This window comes from Ammodytes marinus (assembly GCF_949987685.1).
Source record: "Ammodytes marinus genome assembly, chromosome: 20".
Lineage (NCBI taxonomy): Eukaryota > Metazoa > Chordata > Actinopteri > Uranoscopiformes > Ammodytidae > Ammodytes > Ammodytes marinus.
The window spans coordinates 6,649,407-6,677,029 of NC_137224.1; the positions used below are offsets into that span (position 1 = coordinate 6,649,407).

The 27,623-nt window shown below is 40.6% G+C and overlaps 1 protein-coding gene across 3 annotated transcripts; it reads right to left on the minus strand.

Moving 5' to 3' along the window:
- Nucleotides 1-27,391, minus strand: mta3 (metastasis associated 1 family, member 3; the record flags this gene model as incomplete). Of its 3 annotated transcripts, XM_080049511.1 has the most annotated exons (19): nucleotides 27,165-27,391; nucleotides 24,942-25,009; nucleotides 23,598-23,691; nucleotides 17,113-17,239; nucleotides 16,835-16,898; nucleotides 15,412-15,529; nucleotides 14,713-14,815; nucleotides 14,061-14,160; nucleotides 13,731-13,919; nucleotides 12,997-13,071; nucleotides 11,872-11,930; nucleotides 11,618-11,736; nucleotides 10,799-10,956; nucleotides 8,828-9,050; nucleotides 6,528-6,620; nucleotides 6,250-6,411; nucleotides 5,312-5,343; nucleotides 5,098-5,216; nucleotides 1-172 (listed from the first exon to the last, which is right to left on the minus strand). In XM_080049511.1, exons 1-19 carry the CDS (start codon nucleotides 27,190-27,192, stop codon nucleotides 1-3), a joined length of 2,103 nt encoding a protein of 700 aa, XP_079905637.1. In that variant the 5' UTR covers nucleotides 27,193-27,391. The 3 variants fall into 3 exon arrangements, with proteins under 3 accessions (XP_079905637.1, XP_079905636.1, XP_079905638.1); XM_080049510.1 differs by lacking the exon at nucleotides 5,312-5,343 and having other exon boundaries at nucleotides 5,098-5,272; XM_080049512.1 differs by lacking the exons at nucleotides 1-172; nucleotides 5,098-5,216; nucleotides 5,312-5,343; nucleotides 6,250-6,411; nucleotides 6,528-6,620 and having other exon boundaries at nucleotides 7,652-9,050; nucleotides 10,781-10,956.
- Between the last annotated feature and the right edge of the window lie 232 nt (nucleotides 27,392-27,623).

Here is a 27,623-nt window from a genome sequence, read left to right on the forward strand (position 1 = left end):
TCAGTCATGGATGACGATGGGGCCCCGCATCCTCAGGCTGGGGTGAGGGTGTGGAGGGGCGAGGACCAGCCCCTGCGGTGGGGCCTGGGTGACCCTGCGCAGGGTGATCTGCTCGCACGGCTGCCGACATGCGTGTCTCAGCTGGGAGCGGGACAGCATCCGCCTAGCCCTCCTGCAGCGGTGGAGACAGAGAGGGGACATAAGTGCAGGAGAAAAATACACAGCTGCAGAGCTAATATCTGTGTGAAAAAGAAAACTCGATTGAGAGTTCATCATGACCTTAGAAAAAGTGGTCAAAAGTAGTAACTCTCAAGTAAAAAAAATGCGCCCACCAGTTTCTTGCCCAATTTAATGTTTTGAATGTAAAAAATGAACTTTTAATATATATATTTTTTCGGAACAACATGGACAAAGAGTCTTTAAACATTTTCATTAGTCAGATATACAGATCGCTTGTCTCTGGAGACTTTCTGGTTAAAGTAAAGGTTAAAGAATACACATAAACAAATGAAATATATAGTTCATTTCTGACCTTGCAAACATAATATTGGGCCTAGTAGAGAGCTTATTTTGTCTACTACTTGACCATTACTAATTTTCACTGTTGTTTCCAAGGTAGCAAAGCAATCTGGTAAATGTATGAAATTAATTCTAGAAGTATGTCAAAAACCTTTAATTACAAATCAACTCTTGCAGGCTATGCACTATTATCTGTGGAGTTAATTTCACACAATCTCCCTCTGTAGACAGAATTGAATTATACAGTAAAATTATGCTTTTTCTTGGGCACTTTAGACTAGAGTGCCTATATTTCAACAGTTCAGCTCTGAAATCCCACAGTAGCCTGAAATTCATGATTTCATTGTAGGATTATTTCAACATAATATGCCACATTTGAAAGGAGTTACAGAACTCTTGAGTCAAGCAGAAAGTCACAGGTCATAATGACCTTACAGGTTGCAGCAACAGCAGGTGTTGCAAACACAGCAGCAAGCAGACATGAGTTACGCATTAACAGACTATAATCTATTAGAAGCAGCAAGTTGCTAATATGGTCAGATAGGCTTTTGGAGAGACTCATACACGCATACACACACATGCACTCACATGCACACTCTCACACACACATGCACACTCACACACGCAAACAGACACACACACACACACAACTGGCTGTTATAAGGCAGAGTGCCTTGCCACTAAGGTTGCGTTCCCGAGGCAGGTTGACTGCTCTCTACCATCAGGAGGCCCGAGGTGAAAATGGACATGGTTGTGGCCCGGCTTCCCTTTTCCAAGTTCGGTTAGGCTAGACTTATGGTTAAAGATCTGAGAGGTGGCCTATCTTTTGTAATGTACAGGTTAAACATCTGTTTGGTATTAGGAGCTGTGTCTCCTCACTTGTGACTAAGAATAAAGTAAACCTGTTGAGACCAGAACTCCATCCTCTCCGCGTCTCCCTTTGCATGACGTCTCCTTCTAGTTTTAGATGATGGTGGAATAGAAAAGGCCCTCTCGGCCACCACCTGATTTAACTTCATCATCTTTATGTTTCCCCAAAGTTACAGCAGCTAAGCTCGCGGATAATACTTGTTTGAATACAATATTTATATGTAGCTGAACACAGGATTGGTGCTTGAAGTTCTTCCAGCTACTCCTCGTAACTGTAGCCACCTTTGGGCTCCTCACTTTCTGCACACACACTGCAATGTGTCAGCAACAGCCGACGGTAAAATAAAAAGGGTTCAACACTTAGAAACAATGATGAAAATGGCTTTGGGCAGTGGGATTTCATCAAACTGCTTATTGCTTTACCAGCAGTTTGACAACAAAACGTGCCTCGGTCTGGACTTAGGTGATCAGTAACTTGATTGAATTTTTTTTGTCATTACTCGACCTTTGGCTTTGTTTTCAGCAATGTGTCCTACACACAGCAATGTACAGTATAAAATCAAAATCAAATATATCTATATAAATAAAATAGCAACATCTAATGCGAGAAGGAAAGTTACAGTAAGTGTCAGGGGATCCGGGTTGCCAAACCCCTAAAAAGAATTAGGAACAAACCATTTTTCTTATTATTTCAGGAGGATTCACTAAAGCACTGTGCAACATTTATAGAGGGCCAGAATTACTAATACACATCTCTATTACGAGGTAGGAGGAAGGTCTGCCCCAGGGCAGCTGTGGCTACTCTCGTAGTTTACCACCACCGGTATGACTGAGTGTGAACGAATTGAACCAGGAAATGTAAAGCGTCTTTGAGTGCCTAGGCAATAAAGCGCTATATAAAACCTATCAATTATTATTTTATTATTATTAAGGTACAGCTCGGCAGGACTTTCAGGATCAGAGAAGACACCAGTAGTGGTTTGCAGACGGCAGTGGGGCCTTTGTATTATGACAGGAAGTCTCTCTCTTTACAGCCCCACAGCGACCAACTGCACTAAACCATAGGAGACACTCGTAGTCAGCGGACAAAGCACTAATGGCATTCATTTGAATGTGAGGTTTTCCTTTAGGCGCTCAAGAAAAACGCTCTGAGATTGAATGCAAAATACCGACGCCCCTGTATGACATGCTCTCTCTGGTTCTTCCCTCTTTCACTGATCTCTCCATGCAGGTTGTTATTCTTCTTTTGTGAAAAGGAAAAAAACCCATTCAGATCCCTGCTGCTGATAAAATAAGCACCAGAGCACTCTCCGCAATCCAGGAACAGTAAATGTCTCTGAAATTGCATGCAACCGTCGTGATCCACACACATACAGTACACAAACACACACACTTTCCGGAACAGTTATGAACTACCGAGAACGATTATTGCACAGCAGGAGAGTACGTATTGTCACTCAGAGAGGTAGATCAGAATATAACTGGCAGAAATCACTAGGCAAACGGAACTGATTTAGTTCTGATGGAACGTTATCCAAAGCCCTGCCTTTTATCTGTTCAGCTGGCGGGGGCGAGGAGGAGAGCAAACAACATGTAAATCCACTCTGAAACATATCAAGCTGTCTCCGTTACATTTCAGTTTTGCTGCCTCCCATTCTGTCACCTAATGTTTCTGATGCTTTGTCCTGTTATATTGCTGTTGTAAGTTGGACTTCTCTGTATTGTATAAAGGGGGCAGTGACGGAAGAATTATATTCAGATATTTCACTTAAAGGTGCTACTACAAGGAACAATTTAAATACTTCTGAAACAGTCTAATTTTTCCTCTGATCCACTACCGATTTTGTCCAAAGGGGTTGCAAAAATGTACACAAACTGAAAGTTCCTCAGAGCACTTTTAAGTAAAAGTACAATTTAATTTTCATTTTTCGTTTATTTATCCTCGAAAGATCCATTGAAGGGCAACCCTCATTTGCAATGACGTTGAGTTAAAAAAATTACAATACATACACAATATGCAATATACGCAACAAGCTGACAAAGAGACATAAACAATTGAAACATTGGGATCAAAATGGGTGAAGCAGAACATAGCCTAACCAAAACAGTTAAAGGTAATGTAGGGCAAATTCAATATAAAAGTTCTACATTGGTTCATTTGCCAATACTACAATGTAACCATTGGATGGATTGCCATGAAATTTGGTACATTAATTAATTTCCCCCTACAAGAGTATGTCCGTGTTGTTGGTATACTGTATATTTTTTTACTTCTGAAGAGGTTTAATTACACTCTATAACACCCTTTGAAAGCTATGTGGAGATAAGTGTAAATTTGAAAAACGAGGGAACGGTAAAAAATAAAACTTGTCATCATTTCTCATTAGCAGGAGCATTCCATAGCAGATCTCTTAATGTCCCATGTTCAGAAGACCATTAGTTTGCTCTACAAAGAAAGCTAATGACAGTATAATAAAACAAAGGTAGGCACCAGCATTCAGAACACACAGCCATGTTGATCTTGGTAAATGAGTGATCCATACGGGTGCAGCGATAGTTAATGTGGTAATGATATTGCCACTGGAGACCCAGAGGTGCCTGGCTCCTCGCTGGCCCATCTGCACCAGTTAGCTGCTCTAATTTTAGCCCCGACGGTCGGAGAGGGTGGCTGTGAGGGCCGGGTGCCATGGTTAATTTAGACACAGGGCTTAATGGAAGAACATCTTTCTCTCTCACATACGGACATGCAAACATTAGCTCATTATGTGCACATGAGTGAGTGTGTGTGTGTGTGCGCGTGTGTGTGTGTGTGTGTGCGTGTGTGTGTGTGTGTGTGTGTGTGTGTGTGTGTGTGTGTGTGTGTGTGTGTGTGTGTGTGTGTGTGTGTGTGTATGTGTGACAGATTTTATTTGTGAAAAAGATGAATGCATATTTATTCAACCGCATATTTAATGGTGTATTTAACCAAATGTCTACTGATGTCGTTGGGGAGAAACAGATCAAGTGTTTAGGGTTCTTGAGACATTAAGATCAATCGTTTTTTAAATGGCATTGTTTTCTCTTTGAAGTCGTTGTCGTTATAAGTTATATATTAACAAGGCACAAAATATCTACATATATTTATATACTAATCAATACCAGCCTTAATAAGACAGAGAGAAGCGGAATACATAAAGATGCAGATGCAGAAGTATCACATTTTGTAAAGAGCTCATCCACTCTGTTTCATTTCCTTTGGTTAACCATCAGATCTTACATTTCTGCCCACAATTCCATTCTATTCAATTTAAGTTTTGAATACATCGAATCTCTCCCCATAAAATGCAGCATTAAACAAGTCTAAGGCCCATTGGCAGTTTTAGCGTTTTGATAACGATATCAAATGCACATCAAAAGTCAACAGATTTAAATGAATTAACAACAAAGGTACATTATGTATTGTCGTATCTCTGTGTGTTTTCTGCACCACACAGCTGTCTGAGGTCACCACAGGACAAAAATATCTTCTGTCATAGCTGTTTTATCTTATCTGCTGTTGCTCGGTTCTCAGCCTTGGCTTTCCCCTCTCTCTCGCACACACACACGCACACGCACACACACACACACACACACGCACACGCACACGCACACGCACACACACACACACACACACACACACACACACACAGTCATCCAATCAGAGTTCATAAAAGGGTCACCTTTGCTTACCTGGTCTCCCGGGTGACGAGGAAGAAGCTGTCATCCGGGGCATCGATCCAGTTGGGGCGTCTCTTGCGAATCATCACTCCGCCTCTGGTGTTTCCGCTGCTGCTGCTGCGGCCGTTGTGCTGCAGAATGATCATTAAATATAATTTTATTACAACAAAAAAAACATTGGCGTGAGCTGTAGAGGAGACCTTATGAAAGAGTATAAGACGCCTACCAGGAGGGGGCCACCTGTTGTGCCTGGGTTCTCTGCAAAAAAAAAAAAAAAACATAGGAACGGTGCAAAGTATGCATAAGAGAATCTGTGAGTTGTATTGACTAGTTTTTCCTAGTTTGTGGTGGTGTGCAAGAAATGACTGTGTTTCAATTTCAGTAGGAATAGTGTTAAGTTACCAATAAAAAACAAAGTGTCAGACTGAAGTTGAATCATCCAAATTATCCAAATGACCCCCATCTGCTGATTCGTTTTCAATAGATTTAGTTGTCATTCTCTCCAAGGAGCTAGTTTAGATAAGAGATGGCAGAAAAGGTTAACAACTCTGGGTGTTATTTCCCCAATTTGATTTTTTCAAGCAAAAGCGCCACAAGATAATTTGTTATAAACACTGTTTGGACTCCATGGTTTATTCACATCAGAAGCAAGATGGGATGCATTTTCCAATCTATTTGGGGAGAGTTGAGGGGTTCAACAGATGTGATACAGGTAATGCTTTTCTGCTCTTAGGCAGGATTAGGTTAAAGCTATAGAGTGTAACGTCTGTCGCCCCATGAGGAATTCTGAGTAATTGCAACAACACTGTCGGTGCATCTACATAAGGTAAGCCGTAAGTGTTCGCGCATGGATTTTATTCTTTTTGCTGTATGTCCAGGTTTTTTCTTAGCAGTAGAATCAACAACTGAAACATTTCAGTGTCAACCAATTTGTAAAGCTGCCATACTGAGAAATACAGATTTTTGTGGAGCTGATAGGCTTAATCAACTTTGTGTCAACTCCTTTACCGATGGCTTGAATGTAACCGACATTCATTTATATGGAAAAGTTACGCACTATAGCTTTAAGCTATAACAGTCGTATGGGTAAGTCAAGTCACAATAACTTTGTGTAATAAGTTCCGCTCCGTTTTATTGTAAAGAAATATGTTTCTGTGGGTGTACCTGAGCGCCTGTCCGACTCAGCCCTGCTGTGGTGATGGTAGCTGCGTTTTCCCAGCATGCCGTGGGGCCCGTGCGGGAGAGAGGAGAGGAGGCGTCGAGGGGGAGGCGTCTGCAGGCCCTGGGTGCGGTGGGAGCGAGGGGCTTGGGTGGCCGGACGGGACTCTGGAAGAGACACCACACTGGAGCTGCATCACACTGGCCTCTACAGACCAGCTCGAGTCTGGTCGATTTCAAAGTTTAATATTGAAACACTGATTGTTTTTGTGTGTCGATTTTACCTAGAAACTGCACCACACTGGTCAGAGTGCTCCTTTGGGCGGCTCTGGTTTTGGGTAGGCGGGTCCCCTGCCCCTCCGACACCCTTAACATGTCTAAACCAAACACACACACACACACATTTTACAAACCAGTACTGTGTCACTCAGTCAGACGGCCCTGCATCTACAGAGATACTGTCTGAAAATACTTAATGCTGCTTAACATTTCTGCAGAATCATGCAACTAAAAACAAGATCTGTAGGTTGGTAGAAATAGTTATGAAACCATCCCTAACTGTTGGATGTATTTATGTAAATGAAAATGACCTCTTCATGTTGAAAATTAAAGACTACGGAAGCCCTAAACGGACATGAAATAATACATTTTATTATGTGTTTTTCCGTGTCAACGAGTTAATTAGGTTATCTACTGAGTAAGAGATAATTAAATAGGTGACACAAGCTAAATAAAGCTCATTTCATCTCATTATATTATACAGTTATTTCAAGCTCACAAGTTAATCACCCAATCACAACAAGAGCTTGTTTCTTCTTATGTTCATAAACTCATGATCTCGAACTAACCGCACCTAATGCTTTAATGAGTGTCAACCAGCTTTGTTATCTCTAGTTAATTATCTCATTATCACAGGAAAACAGAGGAAATTAAATATGATTCCATTTTCGTTTGGAGCCTCCGTACAATTTAATGCAAGTGAGAGAATCACTGGGAGGTGTTAATGTGGTGACTTACTCTGAGGGATGGCATGTCCACAGTCTCTTCCCACATGCACATACAGAGATGCAAGGACATGCTCACATGCTGGTGCAAACAGCAACAACAACAAAAAGGAGAAATATCATAAACACACACATTACAATATGAAGGTTGTATGACAGCAGGCATTGAAGGTGGAATCCATGCTTGGAGAATGGAAGGCTTTCCTCTGAGTGTGGTGGAGTTGATGGACAGATAACACGGGACACATGAAGCACAAGGACTCGGAAGAGATGCTTTCAGGTGTGACTTTATTGGAGGTCTACTCTCACATTCACACAGTGATGAAAGGAAAAGAGCAAAAAAAAAGAGACAGAGGTAGAAGATGAGAGGAGAATATTGCAACAGTTGTTAGAAAATGAAAGACGAGGGGGAAAAGTGGAGGTGAGAAATGACGCTGAATGGCAAATCCCCTGTCCGCAGGATTTTCAAGAGCAAAGAAGGCGACATGATGGATTTGTATGAATATTGCATGGTTTAAACAGGAGGACAGCTGAGTGGAGGGCATGGTGAGGGACCATCCAAGAGGACATGGTCCAGTTGATGACGCCTTATGGGTGAGCCTGATCTACAATGGGTGATGCAGCCAGAGCCAGCAGCAAGAAAGTCAAAGCAGCTAGTTATTCTTTGTGCCAGACACATACGTCCTTACTTCAGCTTTAAACTCCCTTATCTAAAGTTTCCTCGGTACAAATCCGTCTAAAGCTCATTATCAACTGAAATTCAATACAATTAATTTTGTCTTAGAAACTCACAAAAACACACATAATTAACAACGAGGAGGACAAATACTGTGCGCAAACAAAGGGGAAAAAAAGTTAAAAAATAAAATAAAATGGTGATGGCAAAGACATTGAAACTGAGCGTCAGCAATTACAGTAAAACATTTGTGACTGAAACAACTCGTTCAGCCATGACAGCAGAGTTGGCACGCCTGTGCCAGGGGCGCTGTGCAAAATATAGCTTCTCTTAGTAAAATACATTTTCTCTACAGCAAGCTTCAGCAAATATGTGGCTCACACTAGAATATTCTGACCTATTTGATCTTTTTACAGTCTACTAATGACGGGAGCAAAATCAGTAATGATGTGTGTGTTTAACAAAGTGTGTGCAGGCATGCTCATGTTGTAAAGCTCTGTTTATCAAATGAAATTGTGTGTGTAATTCTCAATGGCTTCCAGTTCCCAGTGACTAAAAAAACAAAACAGATATGAGACAAAAAAAAAAGAAGTAAAATCACGAATGAAAAGATGATCAAAACTCATAGTTATGAGGACAGGCAGTCTTTATTGGAAACAGGGGGTGGGAGAATACAAAAAAAACAAAATAATAATAATAACAATAATAATAAAAACAGAAAGAGAGACAGACGGGAAGGAAGGGAGGGGGCAGAAAGGGGCAGAGATGGGGGTTGATGGTGGGGCGGTCAGGGTGAGGAAGGGTAGCGAGTGTGTGTGCGAGTGTGTGTTTTGTCTGCAGGTGTGTCAGTGTGTGTGTGTGTGTGTGTGTGGCAGAAGTTAGGAGGAATTTAAAGAGCTCTTACACTCTGCCTTTATGGCCCCGCAGTTAATGGGGATAAAGGGCCGGCGCGCGGCACGGCGCAGCCTGATGATGTCACGGCACATGTGCCGGGCCAGCTTGGTGAGGCGGGTGGCCTGCAGCAGGAAGGCCTGCTTGGTCTTCATGTTGGACTTGGGGCTGCCGCTGTTTCGCATCGGCACCATGTGATTGGATTGACGAGGGCCGTGACTCCGTGAGCGAGGCTCCTGTGGGGGAAAGAGGGACAGAGAAAAGACCACTGAAGACAGTTCTACTGAATCGACATTTAAGACAACTGCTTTTAAAAAAGGCCGTCATGAGGTCACATACTTCAATGGACCAATCAGGCTAAAGCAACAAACCACAACCACATACTCCCTAAGTTTTTGAAGTTTGAACTCTCAATAAATAATACTTATCATGCATATTCAGTATTCACTGTTATAAATACTTAAGATTTGGAACCAAGTTGTCAAAAATAAAACATATCTGCCCGATGTCCCAATCCACTTCCAAGCAATGTTCTATTCCATTGGACTCCACTTAGGATGTATTTTATTTCGAAAGTTCTCCAATATTGGAGACTAGTTTTGAGCTATAGTTCTTAAATGTTAAAAAAAATGTCACGTTGCTATGCAAAATAACAAGGAGTTTAAATTTTACTATCTATGTTTTGTCCACCAAGTTTGAATCAATGAGGGTAACTACAGTCTCCAAAACGACCATGCGTTGAATCAGCACCTTATTTTTATTTTATTTACACTTCTAAAAGAAACTAATAAAAAGTAACCTCCATGGAATTACTGGCAGTCGAGTGCACACTGTGTGGAAAGGAGGAACAGATGTTGGCTACAACAAACCTTTTTTATGGAAGGAAAAGCAAATGTGTAATTAATAACTTTAATAATTTATGTCAGCCAGTTCCAGGGTTCCTGTGTTATGCATGCAGGCTCACTAATGTTTTCCCGGGGCACTGAAAATAAACATAGCCATCGTGTACATTATTAATTCAAAAGCTTGTCATGTGAAAGGAGTTTGGGTCCTGTGGAAATCAATCGCTAACTAAGAGAACATGTTCACTAAACTGGGACCTGTAATGGGAAACAAATACAGTATATACAACAACTATCTGTATACATTCCTATAAATATTATTTACATCCACATTAAAAAAGCTGTGAGGTCTTTTAATCCCAGTCACAATAAAACACAGAACAAAGTTGGAATTTTACTGCAAGCTACATGCAGATTTCTCCTTTGAGAAAAGGATAACGTATAAGTGGAAGGCATTTGAATTAATTTACCGCTCATATGTGAGATACAGTCTTTAAAGTTTCGAGCTCCCTTAAAGGCCTACTTCACCGGTGGGAATATGAAGGTGTATTGAATTCTGAGATCCTATGTAGTATAAATGTGCAAAAAAAAAAAAAATCAGTTCATCCTAGCCTGAGAAAAGGCAGAAAGAGTGTTTTTTTTAACCCTATATTAATCTTACTGTGACATCACAGTAAGATAAATATAGGGTTAAAAACAAATTACTTTGTAAATATTACTGTGATGTCACAGTAGGAGAAATCACAGTAATATTTACAAAGTAAGGTTTTTTTTTTTAACCCTATATTTATCTTACTGTGATGTCACAGTAAGATTAATATAGGGTTAAAAAAACACTCTTTCTGCCTTTTCTCAGGCTAGGATGAACCAATTTAATTTTTTTTTGCACATTTATACTACATAGGATCTCAGAATTCAATACACCTTCATATTCAAACCGGTGAAGTAGGCCTTTAATATTCGAAAATGACAGCTCCAAACATCCCTCAAATTGTCCGTATACTGTTTACAGAGCTGCAGTTGTGACGCACTGATAGCATCTCTCATACAATATTTTGTGATAAAGCAAATGTTACTGTCTAATGTCAAGCCATTACTACATGCCAAGTGTTCAGCGTCTGTACCTTGTTGCCGGTGCTTACATTGGTTGGTGGAATGGGGGACGTCCTTTCCTCCGGGACCTCTGCTCTGCTGGGCATCTTCAGGCCTCCGTACTTCTTCCAGTACATCCAGCAGGAGACGCACAGGCGGCACTGCATGTTGGGAGGACCCCACGAGTACCACTGGGCCGACTGCATGGCTGTGAGTGGACCAAACGCATGAATGAAGGTTAGAAAACCGGTTCAAGGACACTTCAAGGCATTTCGATCGCTCTTCCAATGTGTCAAACATCAAATCGCTTCATCAATGTGCCACACCTTTAGTGAATTAAACATCGGGAGAAACAACATTTAGGCAAGGATTTATAGTATATAGTAGTTATGTCATTTATCATCAAAAACTACCAATATTTTTGTTTCCAGTTTCTCAAATGTGAAGATTTTCCGTTTTATCTTTTCTTTTATATTGTTATTATATAATTCAATATTTTAAGCTTTTGCGATTAAAGTCGAAAAAAACAAGAAATTGAAAGACATCTCCTTGTCAAATAGTGATGGGCATTCTCAATATTGTATGACAATATATCTACGCCATAAAAGCATCACAGACTCAAACCTTGCTTTAAGGAACTTTTAAGCAGAGTTGAAAGCTAAGGGAGATATTTATCACTGGATTAGTAACAGCTGTAATGAGGAATAAACTTTAATGGTTAATGTTAAGAAGAATCCTTTGGCCCTAACACTGCATTTTCCCCCTTTCATTTCAAAACGGACCCACGTTCACTGCCCTTGTTATTGCAGTGTCACACTAACACACTGTCACTCACTCACACTCTCACACAAACACCAAACAGAACTCACTGTAGCAGCTCTCGCAGGCTCTGCCCCCGCCTGTTGCGTGGAAGGCCCCGGGGCCCGCTCCATTCACTGTCGCCATCTTGCCGTTGGTCATTGAGATCTGGTTTGGGTTGGGCTTGTTGCTGTCAAAGAGAGAAGAAAAGAAAGAGATTTAAGAAGCAGACTAACCGCCGGAGAACTTCACAAGATATTAATTATGCATACAACATAGATCAGCTGAAGGGATATTAAGAATAAAACATATACACGTGACTTACTATGTGGGGATATAAACCTGCTTCAGTTTGCTCTCCGCCTCAGCTGCCTTCAGTCTTTTCTGCTCAGAGGGAGAAACACAGTGGATTGATTCATTATTTAATAACACAAGAAAGAAACCGCTCGCCCTGAAAAATATTCTCTTTGACACTGTCACATCGTTCACAATTAACTGACTGCAGCATCAAAACGGGGGGCTGCTGCAGGATTTCAACGTTAATCAATAATTGTGTTTATATATTTCAAAGGCTGTGTTTTGCAGTCTGCACTCCTCCTTTCAAAGACAATCTATACAAAATAAATGACATGGAACATTAACCCGTTTTTTGTCAGACCAGTTTACAGGTCGACATTCTTCTCCGAGACCGGTTTCACCACTAACATATCATCCATCGCTACTGACTTTCCTACACCAGGGTTCTACCAACACCTTCTTAAACATCAAATTCAATGACTTTCCAGGTTTCCCAATTCCCCCCAGATTCAAGGATCTGACACAGCATAAGGTTATTTACTGTTACAACACGGAGACCTTTTATGATGAGAAGTAGCAGCACACGGAAGCTCACAAACATAATTCAGATATTCATTAATAATATAATGTAATAACTGCAAATGCCATTATACCGCTAAATGTATAAATTCTAGTGATATAGTTATATCAATTTTCAAAAGATGTCAAGGCCTAATTTTTCCTATCTCTAATATTCGCAAACTTTTAAGGATGTCAAGGACCCATAGAATTGCTTTCCCTTTAGATTAATTAGATTTTCCCCATTAAAGCTACTACGAGTAAGTCGGCACGTTGGCGACACCTTTGAACAAAAGCGGTAGTATTATTACGACGCCAGCTGTCGTGAAGCTGTTTTGTAGCTCGTGCAGGCGTGCAAGATTCAAATAATCAGGAAGCAATATGGTGAAAAAATAAATAAATAAAAAAAAAATATATATATATATATTTTTCTGAATTGATTCAAATCGGCCGAATTGATTCGCGGGCCAGATCAAAACGTCCAAGGCACATGTGTCAAACTCAAGGCCCCATCACAGCAGAAAGTAATTAAAAACATTTTTTTTTTTTTTTTAGATCTTTATTGTATGGTTGGAAAAAACTGAATTAGTCTCACCTGTTGCACATATCGGTCTGTTGTCTTCCACATGTAGTAGTACTCTATGATGCTAGTCAGGGACTTCCATGGCAGCTACCCAAAGAGGAAAGAATGAAGACATGTGAAAGGAGGAGGAGGTGGAGAGAGATAAGGACATAGAGCAAATCAAGGATATTAATATCTCATGTTCTTGCCATCTGGGTGCGAAAGCCTTCATGTATATTCATGAGCAAGACGCATCACGACCAAAAGAAGCTGAAATCTACTGGTTTTTAGCTCGGATCTGAATCCACAGAGAAAAACGCACACACACATTCTCACAAGGACACACAGAGTGATTCACACGTTTAATAAGTATTCATGAGCACCTGGTGCCACTGAGTACACTTATATCCTGCCTTTTATTGTGCAATAAAGGTGGATGATGGAAAGTTCAATAGAATCTAAAAAACTCCCTGCTGGCTGTAAAGGTGTCCGTGGTCAGCTTCAATTTATTAAGATTACTACTGATTCCCCATTGTGACAGGTCCATTGACACTTCCTCCAGCATATTCAATCTTCCAGTACCCATCGTTATGTTAACATGGTATTTGAAAAGCCACATCATTATTATTATTATCATCATCATACCACATAAACCGTTTTTCACCTGACATACAGGCGCATATAAACAGTGGTGAACTGAATTTAGCTGGAGGAGTAGTTTGAGAAGGTTTATTATGAACACCTTTTGGGTGTTTTAACACACTTACAAAGTCTTGTCGGATGTCATTGAAGTCTTTTCCGTATTTCTCTAGCGCCTCTTCAAACATGGCGGCTTCCGACGCGCTCCACTCCTCCATCTCGTCCCGGCAGAGCACCGGGCCGCCCGCTGGCACCAGTATACTCAGCGCACTGGACAGGTCGTAGTTATGACGATGCAATGTGTCCATCGCATGAAACTGAAACCAAATGGACACACAGGAAGGGGGTTAAAACACTGAAGTCACATTACAGTTAGTAGTGGAAGGTGAAAGTGCCTGTGTGTGTGTGTGTGTGTGTGTGTGTGTGTGTGTGTGTGTGTGTGTGTGTCTCCAACCCACCAGTGTGATATCTCGTGAGGCTGCAGCAGCACTCATGTGTAAGCTCGGCTGTCTAACTGAACTGCTGCAGTCCAATGCGCGAGCAAAGGTCCCGACCGCCCTGAAAAAACAAACAAAACAACAAACACAGAATATGTTAAAAACACGTTTTCATCACTTCATTATGATACATCTTTGTCAGAAGGGCTTATTTTTTTGTCAAGAATTGTTTATTTGCAGAAATCAATGACCAGACAGACACATTGCTCTGAGAATATGCTTCCACTAATAGGGAGCAAAAACAGATGGGCCGACCATGAATCAAACCTATTAAATGGTTAAACTAATGTATTTGCCGTGAATTATACACAACTCATGGTGTAATACATTTTTAATGCAATTTTCATACATGTTTTATACCCACAATAAACCATAATTTATCAACATATAATTCTTTAAAGAATCAGAAGCCATATCATGGAGATTTAATGACAATGCGCATTCATTACTTTTACATAGAGATATAATGACAAAAATGACGGCTCCATTATGTTAATACGAATGGTTCCATCTGTCTGTTAGTGATATAAAGTAGCTGCAGCTGTAGACTGAGGGAATTTAGTTCATAACGTAATCAATTTCACAAAGAGGTTTGTCAGTGTAGAGGTCTTACCGGGCCACCACTAGGAATTGGTCTATCTGCTTGCTGCTGAGTGGACACTCTGGATCCCACAGCTTCTCTTCTAGCTTTGACTGGTCCCTGTCGTCTGCCTCACCTGCTGAACGAACGAACGCGCACACACACACACACACACACACACACACACACACACACACACACACACACACACACACACACACACACACACACACACACACACACACACACACACACACACACACACACACACACACACACACACACACACACACACACACACACACACACACACACACACACACACACACACACACACACACACACACACACACACACACACAAATATTGATTTCAAAGTACAGTAGAAGCCTCATGTTTTTCCTATTTGGTAATATTCTTTTAAATATTCCCAACACGTAAATTATTCATAGACTTTCAGCTTTGCAGCTTCAAAGAGATGTGTTCCAAGTTGCAAAACTACCCAAATCTAATGAGCACAGTGGATGCAGAAATTTTTGATTTTAGGGGGTGATTATTACTGTTCGTCAACAATGAAAAAAAAAGAGGCTGCAATTATTTTCAATATTGGAACAAATCCTGGATATTCAACCTCATCTAAAAGAACTACCTTTCCCAGCTGTATATAATCTAAACTGAGGCGTAGTTAAATACTTCATGTGTTGAGTTAATCCATGTACAGTTCTGACTGACCCTCTTGTAGCATTTCAGGTACGTCTGCCTGAAAGCGCGGCCCCACTCTGATCTCCCCTTTGTCGGCCAGAAGGGTCTTCTGTGTGGGGTCGTACACCAGCGAGTAGAAGAATGTATCCTGGAGGAGAAATACCACACATACACACACACCGGTAAGTTATCACACTGACTGTTATGTCAAACTCAATGATTGGGGTTATAAAATTCAATTTGACAGTTTTTTTGTGAAGACAAGGTTTTCAGTTTCTCTTCTACAAAGAAAGGGAGAAATGCTTTCACTGCATACTTTGAGTTTCGCAGTCATGGCTTTTGTACTTGTTTTAGTTTAAGAAGAAAATGAAGATAACACCTGCAACTGAAACAAATTAACTCTTCTACACTTTAAAGGTCACATATTATGCTAAATGCACTTTTTAAATGTGTTCTAACATATCCATGGGTCCACGGTGTGCCTAGAGACTGCCAAAATATAAAAAAAAATAACAATCTCTCCTTTTCTTACTCTCCCCCTTTCTGAAACCCCCACCCCTCCCCCCCAATATACTCCAGTCAGAATTCTCCCCGTTTCTGACGTCAAAAACTGGAAAGCCAGAAGCTTCCACTGTGCAGTCCAACCCCCTATTTCTTATTGGTCCACGGCCCCGAGATCCTCTGGAAAAATATTCCTTCACTCCCTTGTTGTTTGCTTGTTGCTAAGCGACAAGATGCCTGTAGTAGCCTACGGCAAAGCATGATGAATGTTGCATAATCCAATAATTTATCTTAACCACAGCAGCCTCGTTTTTAATAACACAACGGATAGGAAGCTACTTGTGCTTTTTTTCAAACGGTAAAACTGAAAGAAATGTTTTTATTGGCATTTTTGCCTGACTGGTGTATAGCTATTAGCTTTGGGACAAGCATCGATCGTTTGCTCATTATAACCCATTTAGATTCCCCACAGCAGTCTGACAATGCCTCGTTTTTAGCAAGACAAAGCATTGGAAGGTAGTAGTGTAGTCGTCAAACTTTAAAAATTCATTTTTTCACTGATTTTAGTGATATTTTTAGCAGCTAGCTCCCGAGCTAGCTTTGCAGTAGCCACAGGCACGGCAAAGACGTCATCATTGTTTACAAACTGACAGAGGGCGAGGGGCGGGGGGAGCTCATAGATTGTATATTTACGAGGGGAGCTGCAGGTCGGTTTTAAAAATAGGCCATCGTGAGATTAGCTGAATAGAGGCATACTACAATAAATGATCTGAAAGTTTTTTTCAGCCAACAATGAAAGAAAAACGTATTAGGGACCACTAAGACCATATAATATGGTGTATAATAGAACAGAAAAGTGTATAATATGGGAGCTTTAATAGAAAGGGTTGATAAATGACTTCACCTGCAGCCAGCGAGAACTGGTAAAATAAATTACGTTTCTGTGACTCACCTCTTTGTCAAGGTATGAAAGAACCGCTTCGGTCTCGTTCAATAACGCCACACTGCATTTCCCCCTAAGAGGCAGAGAGGGAGGAAACAAACACACCATGTTAAAAACACAGACACAGGAATTGGGCAGTGCTCAATTAATCCACGGCTTCATGGCTGGGTGAGCGACTATCCATGGGCACTGCCTGCTGTATTGAGATGCTGCGTCCAGTGTGTGTGTGTGTGTGTGTGTGTGTGTGTGTCAGTTTGTGCTTCTGTGTGTGTGTTTTCGTACAGTACCTGATGTGTGTTGCCGGTAGACTCTCATACTGTCGGGAGAGGAAGAGCTCTCTGTGGCGAAGCTGGTGTTTCTGTTTGTCGTTTATGTCTGTCTCTATCGGGCTCTCCTTCTCCTCTTCCAACTCCTCTGCAGAAGGCAATTACATCAGAAAACACATTAAAATATAGACAATGGTGTCAAGGGTTAGAAAAACATGTCGCAGAAAAATGACAGATGAAACGTGACAGTGGTTTTTAAGCCAAATTGATCAATTTAAATTATAAGATGTCATACTGCTCTTAATGATTTTTCAGAACTGTGTTGTCTACAGATGTGATTGGCTGGTAAAATTGCTCTCGGGGGCTTTGCAAACACACACACTATTGCTGCCATCCATTAAAGAAAACCAAGCTATTATGCTCAAGACTAAAAGTAATTTTAAATACAGAGTGTTGTTCATCTATAATTGGATTAACTGGTTTGCTGCAGCTGAGTCTGCACATAATGCCACAAACGCAGCAGATACAAGCTTTGATAAAAAAAATGAATCATCTATTGCTATTGGCAACCGACACACCTATTATAGTTGTTTTCACTAGCTAGTATTGGTTCTTTTAAAATTAGAACAATCCTACAGGAGCCCATTTCCAATGTCTCCGTATACATCACACTTTGAGCTGCCAGTATGTGACCGTTAATCATCTGGTCGAATACACTCGTAAACAGCCACCCCCACACCTTTTTCTGGAACTTTCCAAAGCCGACAGTCTGACACTCACACCCACTCCACGCTGTCATTGGCCAGCTGTGCGGAGGTGAGATAGGAGGACAACAACTTCTCTCCTTAGCTCTATTATTCCGTACTTGACAACTATTTCCGTCACTTTTTCATGTGAGCAACCCCCCTGTCTCTCTCTGACAGCCCAATTTTCACCTCACTTTCCAATGTGGCCGTCCATCCAGGTGGAGTAAGCAATTCAGGAAAACACTAAACCAGTGCTTCTCAAATGGTGGGGCGCGCCTGGGGGGGGCGCCGGTGGCCTTGATTTCCAACTGACGAGCGCGATGTGTGCTTGTGTATGGTCATAACCGCGCGAAAGGCTGCGATTTGCAGTAAATAAATGTCCACGTGTCTCCAAGTGTCTCTGTAAGCTATTTAAAAAGAAATCAAGCAAGTAGACTAATAATAACATTAATGAATTATAGGTTATCGCATCACAGAAGGCATATTGGCCTATAATAATAAAAAACACCACCTTAACTATGTTTACAGTTTAAAAATGTTTTGAATGAAATGCAAACCTCAGTTAATCATTTGCTCTTGTTTCTCTGTCCTGAGATTCACACAGACTGAGTAGTCTTGTTTAAATGTTACAAATTGAGCTAATAAACTGAACTTCAATTTTTTTTAAAGTTGCTGCAGAAGTTATCTCAGCTAATTTTATAATCTAACATCTAATTTGATAATAAGGTAGAATGCATAATGCAGAATGCTCGTGCCAGAAACTCATACAGTGGTTTTGTAAAGATAAATAAATAAATATTAGCAGGTTCTTAACAGTATTTCAATTTGGGGGGGGGGGGCGCGAAAAAATGTCTGTCCCCTAGGGGGGGCATGACAGAAAATAATTGAGAACCACTGCACTAAACCTTGTCAAAATACTTTTTTTTCCCCTCTGGATTCACACTACCTGCCTCACTGGGCGTTTGCTGAAAAAAGATCCAGTGTTAACAAACAGCCTAGGCCAGGGCTATTCAATTAGTTTTGAATGGGGGCCGGTTGGTGGAATGACCCAAAATTAGGGGCCAGAAAAAAATGCCTAAAATTGATGAGCATCACATTAATAGCTACATATACTGTAAAACATTACAACGACATAAGAGTGCATATATTGTCTTTATTTTATAAAATAGAGTTCACCAGCTTATCAAAAAAAAATCCCTATTTGATTAACATAGGCTGCCTGTTGTTTAAGTGTTTAACAGTCTTATCAGTTCAGGAAAACACAATAGGTTAACTCTTCAACAGCTTATCAAAATACATAGTAATAAATGTACTCTAAGTGCAACAGCTTATCAAAATACAGGTAGGCCTAGGTTTACTAAGAGTGCAACAGCTTATCAAAAAACATAGAAATAAATGTAGGCTACTCTAAGTGCAACACCTTACAGTGTTCCCCCCCAAAATATGTTTGTCAAGGGGTCACTGTCTAGGGCCATGGGAGGCGCCGCGGCGAACATTTTGGCTGTATTTTTTTTTTTTTTTTTTTGGTAAAATGTTTTAATTCTTTTATTTAAATGTTGTATTTTTATCCATGTTTTAAATTTGTTCATTTTTTTTTTTTTTGTATTTGTATTCTTTATTTGATTTTAACCCTGTGAAGCACCTTGAGTGGCCCTGTGCCTGAAATGTGCTCTATAAATAAAATTGCCTTGCCTTGCCTTGCCTTGCCTTACAAATTTTGTGCAAACATGCAAAGTTCTACTGGTGCAATATTATGCAGACACACTAAATACAAATAATGGACCATACACTTACACTGCGGTACAATCGCGCCCGCAAAGCTGCATACACAGAGGAAGCTGATAGAGAAACGCTTGGAGACACATGTGCACATTTATTTACTGCAGATCGAGGCCTTTCGCGCAGTTATGACCACGCAAAAGTACACATCGCACGTGTTAGTACATTAATTGTGCACCACTAAAAAAAAAAAATAATAACTTTTATATTCGTTTTTATACACGTTTAAATATTCCTTCGCTTATTGAATAGCCCTGGCCTAGGCTCTGTAAAATGATATGTAAACAAAAGGGTATGTAAACAAAAGGGGGCCTTTGTAGCTAGCATTCTGCCAGTTCACAGAGCCTAGGCTGTGTTTTATTAACACTGGATTGTTGCGTGTTAAGAGACACAGCTAATGGAATCTGAAGGGTTGTATTTGGCTGCTGATGTTTAACACTAAAAGCTTTCCACTGGAAAACCACTGAAAGGCAACTACAGGAAGTCCACCCAGGAAAGCAACGGGTTGCTTATCCGTCAGTCTTCACAGCACGATATGGATTTTTTGTTAGTGGAAGAGTAAATGTACAATATGTAGTCAGTATTTTCCGGGGTAGGCATGGTAACAGAGGAATCACACACACACTCTTGTTACTACTTCTCTGAATCTTACGTTTTCATTGCTTTTAGTGCCACGAACGTATCTATATTTATATTTATATACCGCCTGTTGTGTTGGGAGAAGCAGCAGCAATCTCAGTGGAAGATGCATTAATATCTTGGATTATTGTAGGAAAACTGCACGGCTTGATATAGCTATGGAGGGTCAGTTGGAACATTTCTATTTTTGAGATTTGGATAAACGGTTCAGCCCACGGCTTGTGTTTGATCTTGGGCTTCAATGTTTTATCAGCGCAACAGACAAAATGGACTGAAAAATGTGCAAACCGGGTTCCAGAATAACTCCAATAAAAGAGCTGAAATTAAACCTAATTTAGAAGTAAACATTTGGAGAAACACATTGACATAACTTCGTCTCAACTTTTAGATGAGTAGTTTTTGTAACAAGTACTGACATTTCAGTTTCGGCTCCCACAAACCTCTGCTTTATTTCTGTAAATCAAGATTCACGAATAATTTTCTTTATTACAGCGTGTCCATTGTTTTGGCAGACACATAAAGGGATTTGAATTGAATTGAATTGAATTGAATAGAAAGGGGGGTGGGGGGTAGGTTAATTTTCAGACAGCGATTACTAATTTGTTTTGTTCTTTCCTGATGAAAGGAGCAAATGAAACATCACTGGTAGACGGCTTCCCACACAGAACAGGTGTTGTTGTGATTTCCCTCTCACTCCAATGATCTCGCTCCCATTTATAGGTAATTGAGAAATAAATGTGTTTTATAAATTCAAAGAGTTACATATTTTCACGTTGCAATAGCGCTCCTATTATGTGACTAACTAACTGCGTTGCACTCTGGATATGTGGTCTAAAAAAAAATCCATCATATTAACAGTTAATGATCTAATGCGCAAAGGCGTGCAAAGTGGAAACGTAGCTGGAAATATCCGCCCAACTGATGTGCAGCAGAAAGCCAATAATGACAATTTCTTCTCACTGAGGGCTGTGTAGGATTATTTCAACATAATATGCCACATTTGAAAGGAGTTACAGAAATCTTGTCTTGAGTCAAGCAGAAAGTCACAGGTCATAATGACCTTACAGGTTGCAACAACAGCAGGTGTTGCAAACACAGCAGCAAGCAGACACACGTTACGTATTAATGACTGAGAAATCTATTAGAAGCAGCCAGTTGCTAATATGGTCAGATATGGAGAGACTCATACACACACACACACACACACACACGCACACGCACACACACACACACACACACGCACTCACATGCACACTCACACACAGGCGTGCACCCACACACACACAGACACAGGATGATCTGTTATAAGGCAGAGTGCTTTGCCACTAAGGTTGCGCTCCCGAGGCAGGTTGACTGCTCTCTACCATCGGAGGAGGCCCGAGGAAATGAACATGGTTGTGGCTTTCGGCTTCCCTTTTTCCCAAGTTGAGAATAGGTTAGGTATAGTAAGATCTGAACAAGAGCTTATGCTTGTGATGTAGGTTAAACATCTGTGTTGGTATTAGGAGCTGTGTCTCCTCACTTGTGACTTGTGACTGAAAAATAAAGTAAACTGGTTGAGACCAGAACTACCATTCCTCTCCGCGTCTCCCTTTGCATGACGTCCCCTTCTAGTTTTAGATGTTGATGGAATCGGGAAAGGCCCTCTCGGCCACCACCTTATTCCACTTCAGCTAACAATACGAACAAAACCGACGACCATAACTTAATAATTTTACTAAATTTTTACATTAATACTCAAACTCTTTTAGTTTTTTATCAAGAGAAGATGCCAATACCCGAGATGCACACTTCTCCAATATGGGGATTTGCTTATTTTTTTCATATTGTTGTAAGGAGGTTTGTGTAAAATTATTTTAAAAAAAGAAAGAAAACGGGGCGCCCTTAGCTCAGTTGGTAGGGCGTCCCACCCTGGGCCGGGCCAGCAGCAGACCCGGGTTCGATTCCCGCCCGCGGTCGTTCTCTGCATGTCACTTCCCTCTCTGCCCCATTTCACCTGTCTCTCTGCACTATCAATAAAGCTTAAAAAAATGCCCAAAAAATATCTTGAAAAAAGAAAAGAAAGACACCTAGATTGAATTTATTTTTTAATATTTTTTGTTTTGTCAGTCGAAAAATCCAAATATATTCTAATTACAAAAATTTTCCAAATTTTGCCAAATAATTACCAGCTCTAAAGCAACTGTATTGTCTCTTGCGATACTGAACTGCTTGAGTTACTGTAACTTTCAATGACACCAATACAGAAACATGTGATTCTGAATGTGTGACTAAGACCCTGTTTCCACCTGGGATTAACATCTGACTTTTTGAATCTGGTTACAAGTGGCCAGCTCTCAGTCCGTGTGTTCCCACTTGTATTTTCAAATGTGACTTCTTTGTCTACTTGTGATCCGATTCCATTTACCCGCGCTGTATTTAAATCAACATGTACATAATTTCCGTTTGCATTGCTGTTTTTAACCGGTGGGGTTCAAACAAGTAAACATACAGGGCTGTACAGTGCCACAGTTTTAATCGCATTTGCTATTAAAATGCATTAGGCCTACATGCGAAGATAATTACCAGTCTAGGTTGACGAGATAGGCTACTGTCTCATTTAGACAAGGAGGAGCGATGCACAACACTGCTTAGAGGGCTCTACATTAACACTCACCAAATGCAGGAAATATCATAGATAGTATATAAAAGTAAAAACTCTTCGGCGAGTAAGTTATTACGCCTCTTTGGTTGGTGAAAGATGTGTGTTTGCCGGGCGGCTTTTCTAACGTCTGCTACACTCTTGTCACCACCACCAGTAGCCTACACGGCTTTCTGTATGCAGTTAAGATACTGCATATATGCGAACAGAATATTTCCAGTGAACCTTCACATTAAAAGCCTGTTACTAGCCAAATGCGAGTTGACTTTTATTCTTAAGCAGATAAGAACAGGAAGTCGTTGCCTTGCAGCTCTCCAGTCAATAGCAGCGATTTCCGTGTTTTCAGATTTACGCAGTGAAATGAAAACAGAGGACAGAAAGCTTGTCATTTGCAATACTGGCGGATGCAACTAACGTTCATGAGGCTTCTATAAACGTATTTCTGCTCAGGCAGGGGGCAGCAGTTGAGTAGGAGGTCCCTAATGTGAACAAAAACCACATTGGTGTTTCCACTACCAAATGAATGCGGACACAACGGTCACAACGGACGTAAACCACCTCCGAATGTGGTTTTTGTGATCCGATCTCAATGCGTCTTGAGAGTGTTTTCACCTGTAGTTAAAGCTTTATTCATGTGATCCGATTACAAAAGTCAGATGTTAATGCCAAGTGGAAACGGGGTCTAATTCTCCTCTACTCACTTGCATGTTTGTCTGCGAGCTGGATGAGGCTGTGGGAGATGTCTCTCCTTCTGTAGAAACACACCACCTTGGCCTCCACATTCCCGCTGGCCGTCTGAAACACAGAGAGAGAGAGAGCGCGGTACAGGTTGAGTGAAAGAAATGGTGACAACTCCACGCATGAAACCCATAATTTCCCACGAGACCTTGCTCCTTTGTGGGATTGTCAAGCTCTTTTGCTACCATGACAGCCTGTCAATGGCGGCAGCAGCACTTCAGATCTGATGATCGATTGGTCGATTGTCTCGCTGTGTAATAATTAGGCCGAGAGGCTTTAAGACTGAGCTAGTGTTTAATGCTGTGACGGATGGAGAGTGAGTGGACTATGAGAGTTCCAGGTTCGAGAACAAACTTTTTCTAACTTCTGCTGCTTTTTGTAAAGAGTTTTGTGGTAACAGCAGATGTATTTAATGCCTGTGTTCACCTGAAGGGTATGACCAAAATAACAGGAACACCTCATAATAAATTGCAATGCAATAGAATGCAACTTCACCGGAAAACAGCCACAGAAATCTCCATCAAACTGAATGAACCCTTATCCCACAGCTTGGAGATACAGGCAAGTATCTGTTGCAGGACGACTGTTTTACATTGCATCATACTGCAGGGAGTTCCTGTTATCTTTATCCACCCTCTTAATCGCTTATAATTACAACGTCTCATGTCTTTATTGTATAATGTATAAGCCTCAGAATGTTTTTTTTTCAGGCTGGCCTTGACCTGATGTGACATTTTAACCACCCACACCATTTGATAATGACTTGCATTCATCTGTTTTTCCTGAGGAAACACAGCACAGAAAAATACTTTCTCAAACGCCCTATGAAGATGCATAGTATTTAAACAAAATGGTTATTGAGTTTTGCTTTGTTCCTTACATACATGCTAAGTGTTGAAGTAGCTACGAGGAACTTTCAGTTTTTGTTTGATTCTAGCGGTCACTTTGGTCAAAAGCAGCAGTGAAAACCACAGTAACTTTCTTTTTCACTAATGGTCTCGTTTGCTGTTACAGCTCATCAGAGGAAAAATGAGACTGTTTCATGAACATTTAAAAGTTCTTCGTAGGAGGTTTAAGACAGGAAACTTTATAATAAATCAAATATTGGCCGAAAAACAAGAAAACAAACATCAGACCATGTTTTTGAAGCAGGATTGATTAGTCTAAATATACCTGAAACTCCAAACAAAGAGAGGAATCCTTGCTATTCCCCCTCAGGCATAAAAAGGCTGAACAACAAACAAACACACACACACACACACACACACACACACACACACACTAAGCCACAAACAACGCAGTGGTACCTTGTTAAGTTCTTCTATCCGGCGGATCAGGTAAGGGTTACTGGAGGAGTTCTCAAAAAATACATAATCTGAAAGTGAAAAAAAAACACACACTGATCACTGTAATGCTGCGTTAGTCATTGGGACGAAGTGACATTAATACAATCAGTGGTCACTTTATTATGTTCTCCTGTAAAATCCAATGTAGTCCAATACAAAAAGGCACAGTCACAAGGTGTGGGAGGCATTCATTTAACTATGTGTGATGGTGTTGAATGGATTGCATTATATTGAGAGGCGCTTTATTAATGTTTTCCACAGTACGTTTACACACAGAAGGGAAAAATAATGAGACACGGAATACAATATAATTCAGTCCAGTTCAATGATACCACCAGCTATGGTCCCATTAATACAGTATAGTTGAGTTAATCCTTCTTTGACATTGTCAACAAAAACTATACACTTATAAACTTCCTAAATGTTACATTTTTGGCATATATGTTGTACCGAGTTGCATTTAATTGAATGTATCTAATAAAATGGCCATAGAGTGTAGTGTACTTATATCAACAACACATGTAAATTGCATCCATCGTCCCATTACTGACCACACCAAAAAGGAAGTTGAGAAACAGAAAACTGGCTGAGTCAGTTGTTTGTTACAAACACCATTGAGCAACTAATGGTTTGAGGCTACAGTGGAGCCAACACTAAGAGCATATATATTGGTGAGGAAAGCCACGACTATCAGTAATTGTTCCATATTGCATTACATTTTAAAACTCCTAAAAGATTGATTTAATTTAATTAATTAATTTAATGTGTTTTAAGACATAACGATATTAACATAAACATGATTTCACCTGGCCTGAGGAGACACTGCCTGGGCATAATATAGAGTAACTTTGGGAAAACCTCAGCCATGGCAAATGCTTTGAGTGCCTTCATATGGTGTCTGAAATATTGTAATTGCTATGTTTCAGACACACAGAGGTACATTTGTCAAATTATGACAGGGAGTTGAGTGAGTACATGTGAATATTACTGTCCGTTTTTCCAATTCAAAATATGTCTATCCATTGTTGAAGCCTATGCTGACAAATAGTAAACACAAGCCAGCTTTTAAATAGGCTACAGTCTATGGCCATAACTTGTATATTCTTCTATTTAAGTTGCACAAAGTAGGACTTGCAACATTACAGCAAAAATGACTATAGCTTTTTTTAAATGATAAACATGAATAAAAACAACTTGCTATTGCAATAAAAGCGATAGGAGTTGGGAGTTTACAAAGAGCACCTGAGGGCAGCAGGAGAGCCAGTTGAGGTGACCATATGGACAACAAACTGCCATAAACTGAAACTAAAGTGATACACTGTACATATAAAAACAATAACACCAGATAACACAATGAATACCTAATGTTTACATGGCTCGACAAGCGACTATTTCATTTCAGTTTATTAGTCGGAATAAATGCAGATTTGAAGCTCGAGGAGCGAGGACGAGTGAATACAGAGGTTTTAAACCAAAGCGTGAATCGACGCCATGAAGCAAGACCATAAATTGATGTTGAATTCCTGTAGACTGCTAACGAGCTAGCTGGCCAGTGAAGCCAATTTACTCATTAATTGCGCTCGTGGTGGATGTTAGATGGACTTCCCCGGCGTCTAATATTGCCCACAGTGTTAGGCGCTTTGCTCAAAACGCTGTGAGACGAGCGCCACATCTGCAATAATGCTAATGAGTGTAGCCATTGCTGGTGCTAACGTTAGCTAAATAAGGACTCGTACTAATGGCTGCATGCCAGAAGAGGCAAATACAAAGGCAGCCTCAGACAGCCCTTGGTAACATTTTAACAACATTTTAAACACATGTCTAGTCCAGAAGTCACACAGTATGTCAGTTCACTGAATCCCTGCTCAAATTATCCGGAAAACCAAAGCGAAACAAAAGGTGACGACAATTGAAAAATGTTTACATTGTAAGCTAGCTGTTTAGCAAGCTGGCGGCTAACTGCTGTGGCCACGATAGACGCGAGGCCTGACCCATTTTGAATCCCAAATATTTAGAAATTCTCACCTTCCTGCTCCAACTTAATACATCTGTGTTAGTGTAGCACAGCCGGGCCTCACTATATGATGCAAAAACCAAGTGAAATAACCCAAAGTAATCCCCCAGGAGATGCAAAACTGCAAGGGGTAAGTGCTTGATAAAAAAGATCCACATTGACATACATACCTCCGACCCGGTACATGTTGGCCGCCATTTCTGCCCTCCCGGAGTGTTAACGTAAACCATAAACTAAGAGGAATAGAATAAATTAATAAAAACAATAAAACTCTCTAGTTTCTTAAAATGTAAAAAAAAGGTGCGTTAAATAATGATCGTCGAGGCTCCGGATGTGTGGCCAATCGGGAGATATTTTTTTTGGCAAATCAACCCCCCTCCTCCTAGGATTCACTGTTCCCTTTACAATACAGTGAACTCACGGCAGCCAAAAGAAGTCGGATCAACCCGAAAAACCACTGGCTGGTGACGTTGTGTAGGGCGCACGCGCAAACACACAGGCACACCACACATACACACACGCGCGCGCACATACACAAACACCTTCACTCCACAAAAATCATTAACTTTGTAACATTCTAGATAGATGGAGAGCAAATTGTGATCAATATTTAGAAAATCTATAAATTT